Raw genomic sequence first — 22,900 nt, 5'->3', positions numbered from 1 at the left:
GAGCTCTCTCTCTCTCTCTCTCTCTGTCTCTCTCTCTCTCTGTCTCTCTGTCTCTCTCTCTCTCTCTCTCTCTCTGTCTCTCTCTCTCTCTCTCTCTCTCTCTCTCTCTCTCTCTATCTCTCTGTCTCTCTCTCTCTCTCTCTCTCTCTCTCTCTCTCTCTGTCTCTCTCTCTCTGTCTCTCTCTCTCTCTCTCTCTCATGTTGGAATCTCAGACCCGTTTTTGGTTTCCCAAAACAACTCCGGCCCGGGCCTCAGTCCGCGGTCTAGAGTTTGATAGCGGGCCGTTTGAGACGGACCCACGTCGGCGTGTCACCGCCAGCCGGTCCCTGTAGCCCAGCCACCATCATGGGCGACAGCAGAGGTGAGCAAAAGAACTTGCACTGATTTTTGTTATCAGCAATGAAATAACATAAATGTCGAGCAAAACAAATTGCATCTGTAAACTAATGTTGGTATTATCTGCAACTGTACAAATGATAGAACACTTTGTTATCATGCATGCTGTTAATGCAGGTTTATGAAATATGGGTTATGGTGAAACAAAGATTTATCTACCCAACACTTGTTTGCATGATTACATATTAAAGCTTGCACAGCTGACCTACATATACCCCCATGTCTTCCTGTGTACAGTCATTTCATCAGAGTCAGTCAGGGTCAGTCATCCACATTACCATCCCACCATAAAGCAAAGTGTGTTTTAATACCGTGTTACTATGACGTTTGTTACCAAAAGGTTGATGTGCTTTAGTCTAAAGGACGTGTAGAGTTTAATGTTAGGCCCGGTGTTTATTCACCTTTATCTAAAACACCTCACAGTAACATGAGAGCAATATATCAGTGCAATGCCAGGAGGTTGTGAACCTCTATTTCTACACCAGTTGGTGCTGTACTCAACTAGATTAGCCACACATCTTACTATGCACCATGACATAAGTGCTCATTCAGAGTGCTTGGTGAAATATGTGACAGAGTTGGAGTTGTAACAGTGTCGGACATTAATGGAGACTTGTGAGGGAAAATACCTCAAATTAAAAATGAGCAAAAAAAGATGTCCTCAGTATTTAAAAACATAATTCCTAGTGATTGTTGACTTGATAAGTATTCACGTGGTAGTGCAAGCACTGTGATTTATGTGAGCATACGATTGGTTGATTTCTTTCCGGTGTGTTTGAGGCAAGAAACATAGATTAGATCAGACGACAACCAAGTACGGCGCCCGAAGCGGTGAGAATGCAGCACACAGCCAGCTGCAGGAGAAAGCCAACACAAATACAAACCACAGCATAAACTAAATAAATAAATAAAACAATTGGCATCATAAAAGCACACCAAAATTCCACTGGATTCAGATCACAGAGCCAAAGAAAGGCTTCTAGAAGCTGAAATGAATTTCTTCCTCTTGATTGCAGACCAGTCAGATAGAGTAAACACACATCTCAGGTACACCTCAGACCTGTACTACGAAGCGAGTCCAACATACCCAGGGTATCTTCTCGTTATCTGGCTTCACTAACCCTAACAAACGAGATCCCGCTGAGCGCTCATACGACGGTGGTTATCAACTCGGTAAATCAACCCAGGGTACCTCAGTCTGGGTATGAGCGCGTTCACATGAACGGGGCGGGGTTTGCAGCATCTGACCAATCACAAACATGGACGAGTCTACTGACTGCAGAGCGCCACATTTTACAAACCAAGATAATATTAGACAAATAGGAAGAAGTTAAACACATAATCCAGACTAATAGTAACACCGTTGAAGCTGCCAAATGCAGGAAGGACAGCTGGCGGAAAGAAAAAGTTGTCGATGTGTGAATGCGTAAATGCAAGTAAAAAATAAATATAAAAACATAGCTCAAAGTGATAAGCACCCACAGCATACAGCCAGCTGCATACAGCCAGCTGTCCTTCCTCTATTTGTCCATTTAAACTGTGTTGCCTTTAGTTCTTCGTCTTTGTGTAATATTATCATACGATCTGCACACCGAGCTCTGATTGGTCAGTAGGCGTCGCTTTTATACAAGTTGATCTGTTATCTGGAACATAACCTGCTCCGGAGCAGGTTAGCTGTTCAGCATCAGTAACCATGGCGATCTACCCCGGTAAGAAGTGATCCACCTTCGTAGGACTGAAAACCCTGAAGTTACCTCGCTAACCCCAAATCCTGCTTCGTAGTACCCGTAGGCCTCTCATCTCAGGTGCTGTGAGAAAACTGATGATAAATCCTGAGAGCTGTAGAGAAGAACTCCTCCAAACCAACCACATCTTGCCCTTTCCTTAGTTGTCCAGTGTCATTAGGCACTATAGACTCTGAGATGTTAAAAGCAAAGCACATTTTTACTGGAACTGAACTGCCATATTTGTGTTTTAGTTTGAGAATATATTAAAATGATCCCTGTATCACCTCTATTAATAAGCTTAGTCTATTTTGCACCAGGTTATTTTTTATTTATGATTACATTAACTATTTGCTTTTCTATCTCTTGCTGTGTCTCATCAGATTCCCGCAGCCCAGACAGTTCGTCTGTGTCCTCCCCTCCATCGGGCCAGCGCTCGCCTCCGCTGGTTCCCTCAGCTGCAGCTTCCATGACCTCCCTGCCTCCCATCACCACCAGCGGGGTCAACAGCCCCATCAGTAGCATCGGCTCCCCCTTCTCCGTCATCAGCTCTTCACTGGGCTCGCCCTGCCTGCCTGGCACGCCGTCGGTGGGCTACGGCCCCATCAGCAGCCCGCAGGTAAGGGAGGACTGTTTTACTTTAGGGATATCATTTGAACATACATTCCTGTCCATGTAGTTGTCTTCATGTTCTATCACAGCTCAGATTTTCCTTTGTTTTCAGTGTTTTAGTCCAGTTTCAAGATTCAGCCTCTGTGGAGGATTTACAGTGTGAATAAGAGTTTGCTTATTTTTAAATAATTTTAGGCCAAAGAACATCTATAAATGTGCATTAGCACTCGTACAGGCCAATGTTTAAAACATCATTTCAGTTGCAGTGGAAAGTAGAAATGAACACCTTGAAATATATCAGGCTAATACAAAGTCATGACATATTTAAGTTGGGTTTTTGACAATATCTAAGATTGTCTTGATTGTTGCTCGCTACAACCAAAGTGACAGTTAATTCAAGTCCTGCTTTATACAATAAAATATCAAATAAATCACACTTTGTTTTTCATCACAGAGTTGTTGATGTACACTCACCGGCCACTTTATTAGGTACACCTTGCTAGTACCGGGTGGTCTTCATCTGCTTCAAGGTTGGACGTGTTGTGCGTTCAGAGATGGTATTCTGCATACCTTGGTTGTAACGAGTGGTTATTTGAGTTACTGTTACCTTTCTATCATCTCCAACCACTCTGCCCATTCTCCTCTGACCCCTGACATCAACAAGGCATTTCCGCCCACACAACCCCCGCTCACTGGATATGTTCTCTTGTTGGGACCATTCTCTGTAAACCCTAGAGATGGTTGTGCGTGAAAATCCCAGTAGATCAGCAGTTTAATACTCAGACCAGCCCGTCTGGCACCAACAACCATGCCACGTTCAAAGTCACTTAAATCCCCTTTCTTCCCCGTTCTGATGCTCGGTTTGAACTTCAGCAAGTCGTCTTCACCACGTCTAGATGACGTAATGCATTGAGTTGCTGCCATGTGATTGGCTGATTAGCTATTTGTGTTAACAAGCAATTGAACAGGTGTGCCTAATAAAGTGGCCGGTGAGTGTATGTTGATGTTGATGTCTTTTTTTGCCATGGGGCCATAACAATTTTGCTAGAGATCTTTGGCTTTGCCCCCACTCTGTCTGTTTGCCTTGATGTTTACATGGTAGATGTCATGAGCTTTGTTCTTAAGACCTTGTCTTATCCTCTCTGCTCTTACAGTTTGTCAGATGTAAGCGTTGAGGCAGGGCTTTGAGAAAAATAGAAAAAATAAGTTCTCCGTGCTTGCCTCTCACTGTGATGTGTTTTTGTGTGGTCTGGGGATGTCACGGTCCCACCAGTTAATAAACGTGTGATAACACCAGTGTTACTGATTACACCGGACATTTTACTAGAAAAGATGATGCTTAATATCTGTAGAGTACTTAGTTTGATCTTTAACGTTGGATGGCTGTGTCTGGCCCCTCCGGTCGACTGTTCGCTGCGGTACCGCGAGTTTCACCTTGGCGCCACTGCGCCACATACACTGGCTGGGACCGCTCCGTCCTCCAAACGGCGATTGCCTCATTAGTGTTAGGGTTCCCGTACAGCATTGGGTTTAAATCCAAAATATTGCCAAATCAGCCATCATCTTGACACTTTCACTTTCAGTTTGTAGCGTTTGTCGTCCCAATATGTATAGATAACACTCGCTAATGTTAAGCACACAACCCACGCACTGACGTATTCCTTAAAAGAACATAAATCCCCGATGACTAAGCCCGGCGGGGAGTCAACTTACAGTCCCGGCGGGCCACCAGGCTTGCAACTACAACTTACACTGACGGAAATCTTGCTGTCTGCTGAAATATCTGCAGCTTGTTAAGTCATATTGGTGATCTAATGTATTCACCATTTCCTTGAAACTGGCTTTTTCAACTGTATGGATAGAAACCATTTCTTTTACAACGTACCTGCTGACTGCCCTCGTACAGTCTCGCCACCGTTGACTGTCCCGTTTAAATGTTGTTGTTGCCTTCGCTAAAGCCCCGATGACTGAGGGTTGATTGCCCAAAGCAGTTTTCGTCCAGTTGGACAGCAGACTCCAGATCAGCTCTGACTGCTTGTTTTCCTCCGGTCTATGAAACCTTGCAGATGCCATTAGGAGCACCAGAAGACACAGAGACACATGCTTTTTTTTCAGATTACCTATCTCATGCCTGTCAGGATATAGCGACCGTTTTATAAAAATAACTTTTTAAATCGTATTTGCTCCATTTCTCCCCACTGCAGCTTTAAACATGACCTTTACGTTCCTACTGAAGTAGAGGGAGAATTATGAAATTCCTCTAAAAGCAAACCTCCTAGTCGTCACTGTGTTCACCTTCTCTTCTGTCGTTCTCTCAGATCAACTCAACGGTGTCCATGTCGGGGCTCCATGCAGTGAGCAGCTCCGATGATGTGAAACCTCCGTTGGGCTTGAAGCAGATGTCGCCCCACAGCCCAGGGCCGATGCTTTCCCAGAAACGCCTTTGTGCCATCTGCGGAGACAGATCCTCGGGTGACTATAGACACCTTAAATACAACTCTTATTTTCTGTGCTTTGTTGGGGCCGAACAGTGTAAAACCATTTAGAGGCCCTGAGATCCTCTAATAGTTCAGTCTAGAAACAAATTGTCATCTCTCTTGTCTTACTTCTTTGGCTCTTTTCCTCCCTCCTTCCCACGCCCTCCAGGTAAGCACTACGGCGTCTACAGCTGTGAGGGCTGTAAAGGCTTCTTCAAGCGCACTGTGCGCAAAGACTTGACCTACACCTGTCGGGACAGTAAAGACTGTTTGGTGGATAAGAGACAGAGGAACCGCTGCCAGTACTGCCGCTACCAGAAGTGCCTGGCCATGGGCATGAAGAGAGAAGGTGAGCAAGCAGGGGCACTTCAGCACACCCTGTAGATGGCTGCTTCTCAGCCCCTTCTGCTCATGACCCCTACAAATGAGGCCATTTCACCTCCTAGCACACACCATTTAGGTCTAAATGCACAAAGTGGGGCATTTTCTACATGAATGATGATTTCATTTTGGTTTTAAGAGGTTGATAAATGATTTAAGGATGACTATTCAGCTGATAGAAAGCTCTGCTGTGGTGTGTTTGTTAGAGATATACTTGATCATGTTATGAGTTGTCCACTCCAAATCTGGTTCAAGAGTCTCCAACAGTAGTTGGGGATGATGATGCTGCAGTGATGATGTTGATTGATCGGGTCTCTGGAGCTGGAACAAATTAGTTTCCTTTAATGATAGCATACAGTATGTGGTCAGTGGGACTGTGGGAAAATAAAAGCTTCACTTTGGGGCTGACAAGCTCCAACAAACATACCGACTGTTTCCCGGCTCGTGGGCTGCCTCGTTCAAACTCAACATTTCAATGCTGAACATATCACTAAGGGTCTCCTTTTCCAAAGGCCCTTCCAGATGTGTTTGAGAAGTGGCAGTTTTCTTTTGCCCCAAAAACTGGGGGACACAACAGGTGCATCCTTTGCAGCCCTCAGTGTTCTGTAATCCATTTGAACGTCAGTCACTTTTATAGACCCTAAATGGTATTCTCTGCCCCTTTGCGTTCTTTTTTCATGCTTTCACTATGACGTTTTAGAGTTTTTTTGCTGTTGATCGGGTATCAAAACTCTTCCTTATATCCACAGTGATTCTGTTAAGGCTGTTGTTTTTTTGAATCCCAGAAGCAGACACAGACACCGCTGGGTGTTGGTTGAAAGTCAGGTGGATTATTGTAATAAATGGTGAAGGGATGAGGGGCGCTGGAGAAGGCAGGGGACAGGCAGGTCTGATGAGCAGGGTGACAGATTCAGTGTTGTAAAACCATAAACCATGAGGAGTCCAAAAAATACTTTAAAAATAATGCTGTGTTTCGGCCGTACTTTTCAACTAATGGCCTGGAAGTATCACGCAACTATGCCATATTTACCAGGTGTTTGTCTTCAGGTGGCCGTCAGTCACCGGTGAATACATCCCATGAAGCCTGAGTTTAGAGAAACCTGAGTTTACCAGTCCAAAACTTCATAGTATATCATTCTGACATTGGTGACAGTGATGGTGCCGATGAACTGATATAGCTCATTTTTATTCATGTAATGCTCAAAGTGCTTTATATTAAATAGGAAGCAGACACATTCATAAACTGCAACTGATTTATATGCAGCGTCTTAACACTGAGATAATGTTAGATCCATTTCAAGCCAGTGAGTCTGAGAGCATCTTTAGGTTGAGCTAACTCTACCGTGTACTCTGCTTTCTCATATTAGATAATCGTATTAAGACTGAATCCCCCAGCACAGTACTAGGGATGCACCGATCCGACTTTTTCAGTCTCGATACCGATAGTGATACCTGGGCTTTGGGTATCGGCTGACACCGAGTACCGATCCGGTACTGAGTGTTTAATTAATAAGATGTTTGCTTCACTGTGTGGAAGTGACTGGGATCATTTTTTGTATGTGTAAGCCAACATCAGGCTTGACTTAAACATCGCTTTCCTAACTTTGTAAAACAAAATGTAACAAATAAATACATAGATAATGTAAATTTAGTGAATTGTTATATATTTTTAAAATAATAAATCGTACACCAACAACTCATCATCAACATGAATAACATTTCATCTGTAAATCTTTTTAATGCAGCAAAACAAATGGTCAAAACTTAAACAGGAATTAAAAATTGCAGTGTAATGTTTATAGTATATAAACGTAGAATTCAATTTACTAGATCGGCCACAGTGTCAAACGATATACGATCCAGCTATTTGAGTCCGTATCGGTGCATCCCTACACATTAAGATGCTACTTCTATTGCAGTTTTGTCCTAACTCAGTTCATGTTTGATCCGTTGCTGAGATGTGTGGTCACTGTTGTTATAATGATCACTGTAGGCGTGTAAGTTAACACAGATGATCAAGGCTTCCTGTGGCGGATACTTCACCGCCTCAACCTGCAAATCCTGAGCCTAACTTCTTAACCTCACCCATAACCTTAAATGAGATCTTACTGTAAACCTAATCTATGAATCCTAGTCATCATTAAATTAAAGTATCAATGTTGATATTTTTTTCTTGTGCATTTGAACCAAGAGAGCTTCAGTGATGTCTGTACAACAGGGGATAGAAAGAACGAGTACAGAGTGGTAGAGAGGGAGATGGGGGTGGGTAAGCCTTGTAAACACTAACCCCCTTTCCCCCTCTCTTCCTCTTTTTTGTTTCCTCTCGTTCTCTCTCTCCCCCCCCTCCCTCCTTCTGTAGTGGCCAAGATGAACGACAGATGTAAGGAGAAGAGGGAGGGAGGGGTGTGTGTGCCTGTGTCTGTATGAGTGAGCGAGAAGCACAGAGAGATATGACATTGCATCTCTATATCTATATCTCTGAGAAGGAGCTAGTTTAGAATGTTTTTTTGTTCCATAGTTGGTTGCCAGTGCTCAGAGGTGGACCGGTGCCAGCCTTGAAGCACTTCCCCATGTTTTTTTTTTAAACGTTTATAGATCCAGGGAAAGTTTGCTGAGTCAGCACACTCCGTTTAACCATCATCCTACTTTAATGTGATGCTACTGGTTGCTTATTCCCACCTGGTGCTGCCCACTAAGGTCACAGTTCCTACAGTCAGCCACAGAGCAGGAACATGGATTTATACTTTGATGCTTGTAGAGGAAGGATAGATGTTCACTTAATTTCCCACCCAGAGCTTTTTAAGCAATCTTGGCTTCCACTATGCGGCAGCTTTTCCTTCACAAACCCAACTCTCAAAATGTGTGGCCACCGGCACGCCTTTTCTTTTTCTGTATTAAATACAGACACAGTGACCGATGCAGATTGATGGTGATAGTAAGTAGATTAAAATGCTTTGCTTGACATTAAGTGCACAATAGGATTCAAACTTAAACCAACTTCTTTAATCTGTTGACAGACGCGTTAATAATTCATAATTAATTCATCAAAAAATACAAAATATGGTTGTTTTTTTCTTAACAAAGGCTTTAAACAATCGATGTGTGGTTTCCGCAGCACAACCCAGGATAATAGTGTATTTGAATCATAAATGAAACGATGCTTTACATCACTTACAATTACTGCTTCTGCTCAAATTGCTGCTATTCAAGAAATGACCAAAACAATAAACCTAACAAATTAATTTACAAACCTCTCTGATAAAATGTGGATTTCATGAGACTGTTGGTTAATACAGGGTCATTTATAATATGTATTTTGACATTAACATTCTCTGTTGTATTTCACAACTAATCAGCTTGGAGCTCTTCAGGTGTTCACATTTGTATTTGGTGAACAGGGTAGGACTCTTCAGGCCCCGTTCAGACCTGGCATTAACATGAGTGATCCGATCACAAGTGGACAGCTCTAAGTATGTCTGTTCACACCTGGCATTAGAACGCGTCTCCAGTGACCACTTGTGATCCCATCTCACTTCACACGTAGTAAACACACGGCTGATACAGCAGACGTTGTGACGTGATATTAACATGAACGTCAGTAGTAATATCCTACAGATTTGTGAATTTGAGTACATTGTATTAACATCAAAATAAAAGATTGTTGACCTCCGTGCCGACGGCACCGCTGCCACCGCTGCCTTTGCCAGACAACAGCAGAGTACAGAGCTTCAGAGAGACGGGGATGAGGGCGGGCAGGTGTCAGCTTCGTGCTAAGCATCGGAAGAAAAACACCAACACATGTCCGACAATATGATAATAATGCACTTCCTTTGCCTCGTCTGATAGTATAGATAAGATATATTTAGAATACAGTAGAGCACAGAAGCCGTTTCCGTGCCGTGAGGCAGACAAGCGCTCCCGTCTGCCTGTATATTCACCTGAGGGGCGCGGTGATCCCGCGGATCTCAGAAGGACGTCAGTTGAGTAGGCGGTTCTTAATGTGGCCAGGACGCATTGGCGTACACACTGATATAAAAATGTGTCCCAGACCACCTCTGAATGTGGTCTGAAAGATCCGCTCTCAATGCGTCCTCAATGTGCGTTCACACCTGTACTTAAAGCTGTCCACTTGTGATCCGATCACTGATGGTACGTGTCCACAGGCTCCGTCCTTTCCACGCTTCCCATTCATTGTCTATGTAAGCAGCCGTGCAATGCATTCTGGTAGCGTGGCGGCGCGATTCGAGACACGGAGCGTCACGACGGCCGTTCCTCATTTGCATAAAGTTGAGGTCTAGTCTACTTTGTGCAAACCACGGGCGTCCGACACGACTCGCCGCCTCTCCAAACTCCCGAGAATCTGTTAAACTAAACGTTGTTGAAACAAAATAAAGACAGATTCAGCTGCGTGGATTATTTCTCGGCTCAGATGTTTTCAGAAACACATTTCGGTGAACTATTTTCGTGATAGAAGAGAAGACAGTTTCCAAACGAGCCGCCACGTTGGTTCCGGTTTGAAAGCTGGGAGCAGCAGCCCACGGAGGGAAAGCGTTCGTCCAATCAGGAGCCTAGTGTCTAGTGGCAGCCCACCAAGCGTCCAATGATGGGAAGCAGCGTTAAAAAACGCCCGGATGGACACGTACCATCAGGATCTATGTTAATACCAGGTCTGAACAGGGCCTTAGCATTATTTTTGTTATTCACATCCCACTTTCAGAGCAGTAGAGCGAGACGTGATCCTAAACATACAACCAAAACAACCTAACGGTGGGATGTTCTTCACCCACCAACACATAACCTCAGTCTCTGTCTACTGATGTGTGCGTTTGCTTGCAAAATATTAAATATGATGACTTGTCCAGTTATATTTGGTCCCCTACTGTTCATCTGAGGAGGATCAAACACTCCATCCATATGTGGTTACAGGACAGCTTCTATAGAACCTCACGAAGGGGGGGAAGGGAGTTGTATTCATTGGATTGACGTTCACTTCAACCTGATAGCTGCTGCCTTTTCTGCAGTAACCTGATTTCTTGAACTTCATGAAAACAAGAAACTTTGTTTACTTAATCGGGGTAAGGTTATTAGGAGAAACCTTCATTTGTTTTGAGAAAAAAAATAATCATTTCCTGAAAGTGAATCTGGGCAAAACGACGACTTTCAGATTACCAATGTTCCAATTCATTGTAATTCTCTCAATGCTGTTGCTTTGAAACAATTAGTTAATAATAATAATGTCTTATATGGTCCATGTCTGCCTCGGTAGAGGGCCTGAGAGAAGTGTGAAAGACAGAATGAGAGACTTTTGAGATTATCATGAATTGTACGTCATATCTGTCTCTTTTCTTTTCCCCTGTTTTGCACATTTTGTTAATTTTGCTCTTTTACTTTTCCCTGTTCTTTTTGTATTCCGACCACTTCCTGCATCAATCTTTCTCCCTCATTCCTCCTCTTCATTGTCAACACATTTTCTGTTAATCTCCAATCTCTCACTTTATCCTTCCCACTCGTCATTCCCTCTTCCACTACCTTTCGCTCTCATTCTTTTGCTGTGCCCTTGTCTTTAATTATGTCCTATGTTCTGCCTGCCCAAGCCCTTTGCTTCTCTATCCTCGTCCATTACCTTTGCTCTTGCACCTTTCCTGCTTCTCCGTTTCATATGAACCTCCTTTCACCCATCCTTCCCACACACATTTTCTCCTTTCTGCTCTTCCTATACTCTTTTCTCTCATCCTCCCCTTTCTTGACCTTCATTGTTTTCTTCTGTGCTCTTCTCTGTCCACCCCAATCCCCCCCGTCCTGCAGCTGTCCAAGACGAACGGCAGAGGAACAAGGAACGAGAGGGCGAGGTGGAGTCGACCAGTGCGGTGAACGAGGAGATGCCAGTGGAGAAGATTTTAGAAGCGGAGGTGGCCGTGGAGCAGAAGACAGAGCTTCATGCAGATGGGAGTTCAGATGGCAGCTCTGTGAGTAGTCAACCACAAACTGTGTTCCCTTATGGAACATGCTACATGAGATGATTGTCAGCTTATAGATGTTTATTTTTACTTTATTCAAGTATATAATCATGCTTTTATTTGTTCAAAGACTGCAGGTGTATTTGGTTTGAATAATACGGTGTCTCTTTGTTAAGTTGTTTGATGAAATAGTTACCAATCTCTAAATCTGCTTTCTTCAGCCCAACGATCCAGTCACCAACATCTGTCAGGCAGCAGACAAGCAGCTCTTCACCCTGGTGGAGTGGGCTAAGAGGATCCCTCACTTCTCTGAGCTGGCCCTGGACGACCAGGTCATCCTACTACGTGCAGGTAAGTGTGACCTCCAGAAGGTTTAATGAATGATAGTAGTGATTCTGCTGAGAGGTTGTCTCCTACAGTTCTTAGTTATGGCCACTGCCTTGTCCCCATATATCGACCCTGGGCCTTCTTTGACCCTGTTCAGACCTGCTATTAACATGCGTCCTCAGTGATCGGATCACGGTTTAGTGCTGCTCCATCATATTCTACTGTAACACCATCATAAAACTCCCAATACAGCATCTGGTCTCTGTTATGTATGTTCATTTTGGTGCACAAAACATTAGACACTGCTAGACATGAGACGCAAATTCAATTTCTTTTACACCACAAAGTATAGTTTTAAACACCTCAAGAATCAAGAATTAGGTATTAGGAAATGTAAAACATCACAACGGACTTTTAATTCACTAGAAATTAGGGATGCACTGATACCCGATACCAGTATCAGGTATCGGGTCCGATACTGTGCTCATGTACTCGTACTCGCAAAACGGCTCTGATACAACGGCTCCGATACCACTTTACGGCAGCGTGACGTTAACCTCTCGTCAGCATCTTTCGGGTCCTATCGCACGTGCTCACGCTCCACCTCCCCGACGGTGTGTCCGACCCCGCGGGGCTGGGATCTCACCTCAGCCGGCGCGCGCCAGCCCTCCCTTTCATTATGCCACGGGGTTTTGATTGCACCCTCTGACTCGCGCGCTGGCGTTAGACTCCTTGGTTTGTGTTTCAAGACGGGTCGAGTGGGTTGCCGACAACGCCACAGACCCCTGGCGCTTTTTACATGGGCCGAGCCCCGCCCTGGGGGCACGACGCGGTTGGGGACACTAAGGACTAAGTACCGCCCCGGTGACACTTTGTCCACGGCCCCGGGAAGCACCTTCGCCCCGAGCCTTTCCAAGCCGACCTAGAGCCGATCGCGGCGCACCGCCTCGTATGCGGGACTCCCCAGCCTGCCGTGTGTTGCTCACACCCTCCAGCTGGCTGTTAACGAGGGTCTTTTGGCACAGAGAAGTACTCGTATCGGTACTAGGTATCGGCGAGTACCCAAATGTAAGTACTTGTACTTGTATCAGTGCATCCCTCCTAGAAATATTGAGACACTGACTCTTCAACAGGCTGGAATGAACTCCTGATCGCATCGTTCTCCCATCGCTCCATCTCCGTGAAGGACGGGATTCTATTGGCCACCGGCCTGCATGTCCACAGGAACAGCGCTCACAGTGCCGGTGTCGGAGCCATCTTTGACAGGTAATACACAGATACATACATGCACAAACAGTATCACTCTGACAGACTTACCACATCAGTGACTCCCCCCAGCATTCAGAAGTTCAGGTGGGTGACCCAACTGGAGAGGACATGCCAGCATTCCTTTCTACTACACTTAGAAAAGATCCGCTCCTACATAGTATTAGGACCGCCTACTTTTAGCCTAAAATAGATGGACCCTGAGACGCCAGGTCAAATCCACAGTGCCCTCTTGAATTCACCTGGTGAATCCACATCAGTCCAGAGAGCTAGAGGTAGAAAGAAAGAACACTTTATTTATCTACATGAATTAGTGACTGGGGTAAGAGTTTAGGATACTGTGTCCTCACCTTTGGTTGGCTGCAGCTGCTGTGTTCTGCGTTGGCTGTGATTGGCTGAGAGACTGTGCTTCTGTAGTACTGCCTATAGGGGGACAGCGCATGCCAGGGAGGCTGGTGACTAATGCTTACCCAGAGACATGCATGCGCGCACACACGCAGTCAGTCAGTGGCAGAGCACCTGTTATATGATAACCAGATAATGGCTGTACAATACTAACACGTGAATATATAATCAGACCGTCCCTTAAAATACATTAATGTTAATAATAATTACATCACATTATTGTGCAGGACGTTGTAGAGGCCGTGGGTATATATTTTGGTGTTACATTTTCTTTTCTGCTGACCAAGGAATAATTGTTTTATGATCTCATATTGACATAAAGACTTGTTAAAATAATTACATCTTCACTGACCGTGGTCATCATCTGTAATTAGTAGGCAAAAGGCATTCACTGCCGGTCTTTATGTTAGGGGTGGGGGAAAAAATCAATTCATCTATGTATCAGGATTTTATTTGTTATGATTTTGTAAAAAAAAATGTAACGCCTGAATCGATATATTTGCTTCATTTGAGTCGGTGCGGAGTTAGAAGGAAGTTACCGCTTTTATTCTTGTATACCGGCATAGACGATAAAACTGCGCCTCTTAAATAGAGCCCAACCGAGTTATCAGTCCGCCCATTTAATTATATTCTATTAAGCAGCTACCAACATAAAAATAAACTCCCATGTTCTGAACAAACACATTCAATTACAAACACAAACAGAAAGTAACAGCAAACTTAACAAACTACTCAGTCCAGCACTCATGACTAGGCAGGAATGATGGGAAATGTAGTCCGTCGCTATGGTTACGATACTCTCAGCACTGGCAGAGGGCGCACTGCAGCTGAGCAGACGGGGGTGTGGAGTGGCGTCTTCGTGGCTCAGACCTGCCGTGTGTCTTGCTCTCACTGACAGTAAACTTCATATACTGTGTATATACACTCACCGAACCATTTATTAGGTACACCTTTCTAGTACGGGTGGTCTTCATCTGCTTCAAGGTTGGACGTGTTGTGCGTTCAGAGATGGTATTCTGCATACCTTGGTTGTAACGAGTGGTTATTTGAGTTACTGTTGCCTTTCTATCATCTCCAACCACTCTGCCCATTCTCCTCTGACCTCTGACATCAACAAGGCATTTCCGTCCACACAACCCCCGCTCACTGGATATGTTCTCTTGTTGGGACCATTCTCTGTAAACCCTAGAGATGGTTGTGCGTGAAAATCCCAGTAGATCAGCAGTTTAATACTCAGACCAGCCCGTCTGGCACCAACAACCATGCCACGTTCAAAGTCACTTAAATCCCCTTTCTTCCCCATTCTGATGCTCGGTTTGAACTTCAGCAAGTCGTCTTCACCACGTCTAGATGACGTAATGCATTGAGTTGCTGCCATGTGATTGGCTGATTAGCTATTTGTGTTAACAAGCAATTGAACAGGTGTGCCTAATAAAGTGGTCTGTGAGTGTATATACACACATACATATAGAATGGTTACAGCTTCTCTCCATCTACCTACATTTGTATTTTAAGTGTAATTAATTTGACTAATAAAGAGACAAAACACACAATAAACAAAGTTAAAGATGAATTTGAATTCTTCTTCTGTTCATTATGTCATCACCTGCCACACTCCAAATCACGATGACTTTCATGTAAAACCCCCAACTACATCACAACCTGTCAATTCACTGTTAATTACACAGTCATTGCATTGTTATAAAGGATTGCCCAGAAATCCATTCATGTTTACAGAAAGCTAAGCGGGCTTATTGCAAAACAGCTGAATGATTTTCTTCTGGTACTTATTAATTGTCTCATAGCTCACTGCTCTCTTCTAGCAGCAGCCTTTTGTTTCAGCTTTGCATCGGCATCTGTTTGAAGCTACTGAATCATTTGATCAAAGAGGATGTGAATAATATAATATCAGAATGTCATTTCTTTGTAGTGTATTACTTGAGATAAACGTGTTATTTGGTAGGCCCTGAAGTGCAGCAACAAAACAACAAACATATTTTTTAAAAAGCAGCTTTTGCAGAAAACGCAACCACACAACAGAAGAAAAAATTCATATCATAAATTGACAAAAGAGAACACAAAATTTCAGAAAACTCAACATACATGGAAAGGGTAGGTACCTGTCACCTTTGTCATTCTGGGACGGGGGGGGGCAACGTGCAACAGATGCACTCAGAAAAAGCCGAGCACACCTCGCCCTTTTGTCTCTTTTTATTTGAGTGGCGTTGTAGCAGTCGATTAGAATGACAAAGATGGTATGCACCTCTCTTTTCTTTTCTTGTGTCTTCTGAACGTTGTTGATTTCTGTGATTCTGTTTTGTTGGTTTGTGTGTTCATTTGTTTTGTTAAATGCTGTATTTTGCACTTTGAGCCGTTTCACACAGTAGCCTCAGTTAAGTGAAACTTGCTTATAGACCAAGTGAGATCAGTCATTTAGTTTTCCTTTTTGTAGTCAGAACTAATGGTTTTTCATTATTGAAAGTAGGGATGTCACGAGAACCAATACTTCGGTACCAAGTCGATGCCAAAATTCTTAAAACGTGACGGTACTCGTTTCCTACAGTACCGACGGTACCGTACGATGCCTGCAGGGTCCGAAAGGAACACCCGCCAAGCGCCACATGCGGCTTCTTCTGTCCTCTGCTCACACACACGACAGCGCCGTGCAGCAGCGAGATCCAGAGATGCACAGATCCTCTATGTTCGAGAAGAGGATTCACTCGTGGGGGGAAAAACTGAACTGAACAAACTGATCAGAGATCCTCTATTGATTTGTTTGAGAAGATGATTCACTTCTATCTTTTGTTGCTAAATCTCTGAAAAGTGCTGTTTTGTTTTTTATATTGAACTCTGGACTCTGTATTTCCGGTGAATGTTATTGGGTTATTGGGACTACCCAGATCCACTTTGTTTGAACCAATCCAACAGCATCCAATAAAGTTTCAGGAGAAAACCATGAAGAACTTTACTAATGTTACGCTACTGAGCACCAGTTGGATCCAGTTACTCTGCTGTTAAAATGACGTTATATTTGGTGAAGAGCGCATATGGCCTGTTCAGGACTCAAGACCTGAGTTGGGACTTGAGTCACAGACTTGAGTCTTACTTGTGACTTGCAAAACAATGACTTGGTGCCACTTCTGGCAGCCTTTACCCAGTGAAATGTCACCTTGTCAGTGAATTTAAACTCTTGCTTGCAATCTGAGGATAGATATAGACACATGTTTTTTTTACCGTGGTATCAAATTTGGTACGAGAATCGTGGAAATTCGTATCGACTACTAGATTTGTGGTTTCGTGACATCCCTAATTGAAAGGAAGAAGAAGGAGACTTTAGCAGGAAAGCTAATGTGGGTTGTTGATCATTTCTGACTTTACTGCTCCATGCAAGATTTGATTGACTGTATTGAAATAAGGTCGCTATCCACTGTACGTAGACGGATACTGGAACGGACAAATTAATGCACAACTAGGAGGCGCCATTATGAAACCAACAAATAGATATAAATGTCTCCCTTTTAGTTCTTGATTAAAGTATTTGAATTTGTTTTTATTAAAGAAGAACACAGGACGATTAACAGGGCAGATACAGTCTGTTATATATATTATATATATATGTTTGCTGTAGCCGGGCCTGGAATTTCATCATTATAGGGGCAAGGCCACTCGACGTGTGGTGTTGGCACAAAGGCCAGGGCGGCAAGGCTTAACTTAACTTAAGGGTTAATATCTATCTTAGAAGGAGAAGGTGCATCGCGCAACTCCGTCAAAAATAGATCTGCATGCTAACTCTGTCACGGACAGGAAACGTTATCGTATGGCGGTAACGTTGGGGTCGAGCCTCCGTGGTCAAACGGGCCGACGCTACGACTGTAGAGCACCCAGATACTGACATTTGTGTTCTCTGCATTGAAACGGCCCCGATGGAGCTGACCATGGATGGATAAAGAGAACGGAGCTGACGGGAGAGCTAGAGACCACCTTGGAGAAGTTAGAGGAAGTAGACACGTGGGACTACGTCCGGTTTTCAAAATAAGGTGTTGACAAAGGGAACTGAATATACAAAATACATCTATGGAAATAAGATTGATTGGATTATATTCACCGAAGTTAAAGTCCCTAGAAGTGAATGATTCAGCTTTCCCCCGTGGTCTAGTTTTAAAAGAAGTTAACAAAAATCGCAATAAATCGTAATATTGTTTTGCAATACTTGTAGAATCGCAATACTTAAAAATCTCAATACATATCGATTAGGCACACAAGTATCGCGATAATATCGTCCCAGCCCTGCTGTCCAGAGTGGCCGAGATAAACTTCAACGGCCCCGATCGGCTCCGGCGGCCGAGGCTGCGCATGGTGTCAACTATCGTCATAAGTAGCCCGGTTTTCCAGCAGTTCATACCAGACTCTAAATCAAACCCACCACTGGTTATGTGCGCAGCGTTTCACTTGATGTTGCCCGATAATAATTCATTAAGGCCAGACAGAGGGGCCACGATGGCCGCCAGTGAAATTGCTGCCCTGGCTGTAGCAAACAAAACTGGAATTTGATGAATCCAAACCAGCTGGACTTTGAGTTACTTTTCATCATGTATTACTTTAGTGAGGAACACCTATTAAAGGTTCATCGTTCTTCACTTCCGAACAGTTTCATGTGTACTAATGGTTTTCTGCTGGCTCATAAGATTTATCATAACCTCCTTTCTGCTTATTTTAATACATGTGAATATAGCTGGTGTAAGACTACAGCTTATGATGTCATAAAACTGATGAAATGTTAATCAGAGGTTTCACATTTAGCAATATCAATGTTTGGGTGCAGGTGCAAGACAAATCAAACTTTGAGTCCAGACACGAAAAACTGTGACCGATCCTCATGCATGCTATTTTACAAACAGTTTCAAAAGTATCAGAAAGTAGTTTGTACCGCTACAGATCATATGAAATCGTATGTAAGCACTGACTATCTGTACAGCTGAAGGGCTTTAACAATGTACCTGTGTAATGACATTGTAATAACACATTGTGATTGAATACACAGGGCGCACAATGCCGAGGTTGGGGCCATATTTGACAGGTAATTACGCCACTACACAAACACTTTTCTTAAACCCCTCCTCTTGAAACAAACACAGAAACCAAAGCTAAAAGTTGATGCTTTTAGGCTTTTTCCGCAGCTTTGCAGAAGTCAGACAAAATATTTACACCGATCAGCCATAACATTATGACCCCCTGCCTATTATTGAGTAGGTCCGCCAAAACAGCCCTGACCCGTGGAGGCATGGACTCCACTAGACCTCTGAAGGTCTGCTGTGGTATCTGGCACCAAGCCATCAGCAGCAGATCCTTTAAGTCCTGTATAAGTTGTGAGGTGGGGCCTCCGTGGATCGGACTCGTTTGTCCAGAACATCCCACAGATGCTCCATCGGATCGAGATCTGGAGAATTTGGAGGCCGAGTCAACACCTCCAACTCGTCACCATCCACAAGATATAAAAGAAAACGTGATTCATCAGACCGGGCCACCTTCTTCCATCGCTCCGTGGTCCAGTTCTGATGTTCACGTGTCTGTTGTAGGCGCTTTGGTCTGCACAGGGCACCCTGACCGGTCTGCGGCTACGCAGCCCCATACGCAACAACCTGCTCCTCACTGTGTGTTCTGACACCTTTCTGTCGGAACCAGCATTTACCCTTTCAGCAGTTTGAACTCCAGTAGCTCTTCTATTGGATCGGACAACACGGGCCAGCCTTCGCTCCCCACGTGCATCAATGAGCCTTCCTTAGACCACTTTTGGTAGGTCCTGACTAGTGATGTTAATAATTAATTGTTTAACCGTTAACCGGCATTAAGCATTTTAACCGATTAACGCTATCGGTTAAAACGGTTAAAAGAAATGTTGGAGCGGCTCGTCACTTTAAGGAGAAAAGCTGGTCCACCTTAACAGCCCACCTTAAGAGGCGGAGCCGGAGTTGCAGGATACAGGAGGTCGGCTCCGGTCTCTCCAGCTCGCTCGAGCGGAGCGGAGGAGTTGAACGCAGCACCGTAGCTGCTAAGTTAACGCCCCCGGGCGGTGAACTGGAGACTCCCGTCAAAGAATATCTGTTGTGCTCCTGCAGCTGGAGTGAGGCACAAATCGCTGCATGCGAGGCGCAAGTCTTGTCGGTTAACGGTTAATAATCGGTTAACGAGGGTCGGTTATCAGATAAGAACATTTTAAAAAACGAGCATCCCTAGTCCTGACCACTGCAGACCGGGAACATCCCAGAAGAGCTGCAGTTCTGGAGATGCTCTGACCCGGTCTGGCCCTTGTCAAAGTCGCTCACATCCTCACGCTGGCACATTTCTTCTGCTTCCAACACGAAGTTCTAAGTTCAAAATGTTCACTTGCTGTCTAATATCCCCCCCACTGCTAGGTGCCATGGTAACCAGATAATCCATGTTAGTCACTTCACCTGTTGGTGGTCTGAATGTTATGGCTGATCAGTGTATATATATATATTTCAACATCCACTGAGAATTGTTTGACAGATCTCTCAGTGAACTTTAGTGTTAAGGGTTAGATGATGATGACAAAGAGCAGTTCTGTATTTTGAATATGAATTCAGCACCGTATTCGGTAGCCTCGTCCAATCGCCTGCAGAATACTTTCTATCTTATACCCTTTGACGAAGCCTCTTCCAGTTCTTACCAAAAACAAATGATTGTTGAGCCTTGCCAGACCATAATGAGCAAATCAAAATGTGTGGGCTAGCTTTCCCAGGGCATTAATAGGTGGACAAAATACTGTATTACTCCCGTGCAGGACGCTGTTTTACACAGTCGGGTCAGAGTGTGTTTAGATGCTCTGACTTGCCTTTGAGCCTTTTGGAGGTGGCATTGGCCCTCTTCATGACATGTCTTCATTGTGCTGGGTGTGTAGAATAAACCTAGATTTCACAATGCACTCTATTGTGGCAAATAAACTGTCTCTCATGGCCATCCCTTCTGTCCCCTCACTCGCTGGTCTGCACAGTCTCTGTCCTCTTTCATCCAAGTCATATTGCAGGCAGAAGAGCAGCAGCAGTTATAACAAGCCTCTTTAAGTCCAAACTGACATTCTATGTATTATTACGTTACACATACGGGATGAAGCATGACAACTCGTTTGATTCAAAATGTATGGATACGTTTGTTTTATTCTATTTTTTGCCAGGTAAAGTGTTTGTTTCTAGCGGTTGCATGCATTGATCTTGAATAACAGGGCTTATCTTACTTTACTTTTAGGTTTCAAGTTGTGAAGCATTTTAAGAATGACTGAATGGCATTTAAAGTATTTTAAAGTACAGCATCCAAATTCCTGATCTCTCCCTCGCTCTGGCTCTTTCTTCATTCTTGCATCAACACTTTACATCTCAGGTAGAAAACGACTCGTCAGAGATGCTTGTGGATACAGTCGGCAGTTTTAATATTGAGGATTTTGACCAAACCTGTGGCCCACCCTAAACGTCTGGAATCCCTTGAATTATATTAAACAAGGCATTAAATGTTTCCAAAAAGTCCCTGCAGAACCAGCAGTCCAGCCATGCCATAAGCAGCAGTAGTAGTAGTAGTAGTAAGTAGCTTAGACATTGAGAAGTGACCATACATAAGTGTGATTCTGGAGTCTGGTCCCTCTCTGTTGTTCTTACTCTCTCATTCTCTCCCTTTCCTCTTGTTTTTATTGCCTTCTTCACTCTCTTTTCCATATCTTTTCTTCTCTCGTTCTTTCCCTCCTCTCTCTTCCTTAATCTGGCATTGTCTCCAACTGGTATATCCCCCTCCTGCAACTCTGCTCCCCTCTCATCTCATCTCTGCAGGGTTTTGACAGAGCTTGTAAGCAAGATGAGAGACATGCAAATGGACAAGACGGAGCTCGGCTGCCTTCGAGCCATTATCCTCTTCAACCCAGGTATATATATATATAGACCAGTGGCGGCTGGTGGATTTTTTTTTGGGTAGGGCCAATCAATTTCAACAAACATCCTAGTACGATTCAATGCAAAAAAAGGTATCAAAAACGCATTACTACTTTGCAGTTACATTTTTATCATTTATTCCAACACTGACATAAGGACATCTTATTCATACAATTCAGTATGTTAATATAACATACGACAGATCATTTATAAAGGAAATGGGCTGTGAGAGAAGAGAAGTGGAGAGAAGCGAGAGACGAGAAGACAAGATCACGCGAGAACTGACATGAGCCCTGACGAGAACAGAGAGAGACACACGTGAACGTGCGCGCGCACACCATGGGCCAAATCAGTTTGGCCCTCCCGGAAGTCTTTTTTACGGCGCTGATTGGATGAATTGTATGTCATTCATGCTTGTAATCATATATCTTTAATCAGTGATTGGCTGTACTGCTTATTAGACCCGCCTTCCTTGGGCCAAATCCATTTGGCCCCAGAAAGTGCACGTGCAGCAGAGCAGCTGAGAGGTGCACTAGCAGAGAGTTCAAGGAGGAAAGCAGATATTTGGCGCAGTTATCCTATTTTACAAATATTACGGGTATATTCCATAGGTCAAAAACACACATATTGACAATTTTTAGAATTTTTAGAATTTTTAGAATTAATAATTTTATAATTTATTTTTTTTTTTTTTGGTGGCTCAAGGTGGGTGGGGCCAGGCCCCGTGGCCCTCTATTGGCCGGCCGCCACTGATATAGACGGGTGGGAGGTTGAGAATCACGAGGACAATATCACGAAGGACACCAGATGAATGTGGACAAATTCAAGTCTGGAAAATTAGAAAGTCATTTAGAAATGGGGGAAACCTGTAAAAATGTGTGTCATTCCCATATAGAGATGATGTACATGTTCTCTGTTCTCCTCTGAAGATGCTAAGGGTTTGTCCAACCCCAGTGAGGTGGAGCTCCTGAGGGAGCGGGTGTACGCATCTCTGGAGTCTTACTGCAAACAGAAATACCCCGATCAGCAGGGCAGGTGAGCTGTAACACACAGACATACTGAAAAGTAAGACGTGAGGTTCAGAGGCAGCTGGTGACTCAAAGAAATGAGGAAAACCAACCCACAGTGTCATGTTATTTTATTTCTCTTATTTTGTACCTCCATTGTGTGTATGAGCTCAGAGCTGCTTGATATACTCTCTGTGCTCTCATATTCCTAATTACATTTTCAGAATGTTTTATTCAGATTTTTTAATCTGGAAAGCGCTTAAGTTATGTAAATGATGATTATTATTATTATTATTACTACACTAGTTGCCTAGGTTACTTATCTTTACTTTCTTATGTAAAACGAAAAATGAAGCAGTAAAACAACGGCTTACATATAGGGATGCACCGATGCCACTTTTTTTCAGACCGAG

General features: G+C 43.8%; 1 protein-coding gene across 5 annotated transcripts in view; it reads left to right on the top strand.

The window, feature by feature from the left end:
* Window positions 1-22,900, top strand: part of rxrba (retinoid x receptor, beta a) — a 33,105-nt gene that overhangs the window by 2,815 nt on the left and 7,390 nt on the right. Inside the window, exons 3-13 of one of the 5 annotated variants that reach the window (XM_074614379.1) lie at window positions 214-362; window positions 2,505-2,740; window positions 5,052-5,205; window positions 5,380-5,559; window positions 7,951-7,971; window positions 11,397-11,557; window positions 11,770-11,899; window positions 13,009-13,141; window positions 18,588-18,623; window positions 21,382-21,473; window positions 22,410-22,515. In XM_074614379.1, the coding sequence (XP_074470480.1) occupies window positions 347-362; window positions 2,505-2,740; window positions 5,052-5,205; window positions 5,380-5,559; window positions 7,951-7,971; window positions 11,397-11,557; window positions 11,770-11,899; window positions 13,009-13,141; window positions 18,588-18,623; window positions 21,382-21,473; window positions 22,410-22,515 (1,265 nt within the window). In that variant the 5' untranslated portion in view covers window positions 214-346. Of the gene's footprint in view, window positions 1-213; window positions 363-2,504; window positions 2,741-5,051; window positions 5,206-5,379; window positions 5,560-7,950; window positions 7,972-11,396; window positions 11,558-11,769; window positions 11,900-13,008; window positions 13,142-16,109; window positions 16,662-18,587; window positions 18,624-21,381; window positions 21,474-22,409; window positions 22,516-22,900 lie in introns of those variants that run through there. The other 4 variants (XM_074614380.1, XM_074614381.1, XM_074614382.1 and 1 more) reach the window with 4 other exon arrangements.

This window comes from Sebastes fasciatus, chromosome 17, assembly GCF_043250625.1.
Source record: "Sebastes fasciatus isolate fSebFas1 chromosome 17, fSebFas1.pri, whole genome shotgun sequence".
NCBI classification, from domain to species: domain Eukaryota; kingdom Metazoa; phylum Chordata; class Actinopteri; order Perciformes; family Sebastidae; genus Sebastes; species Sebastes fasciatus.
This window is presented reverse-complemented; position numbering and strand designations above follow the sequence as displayed.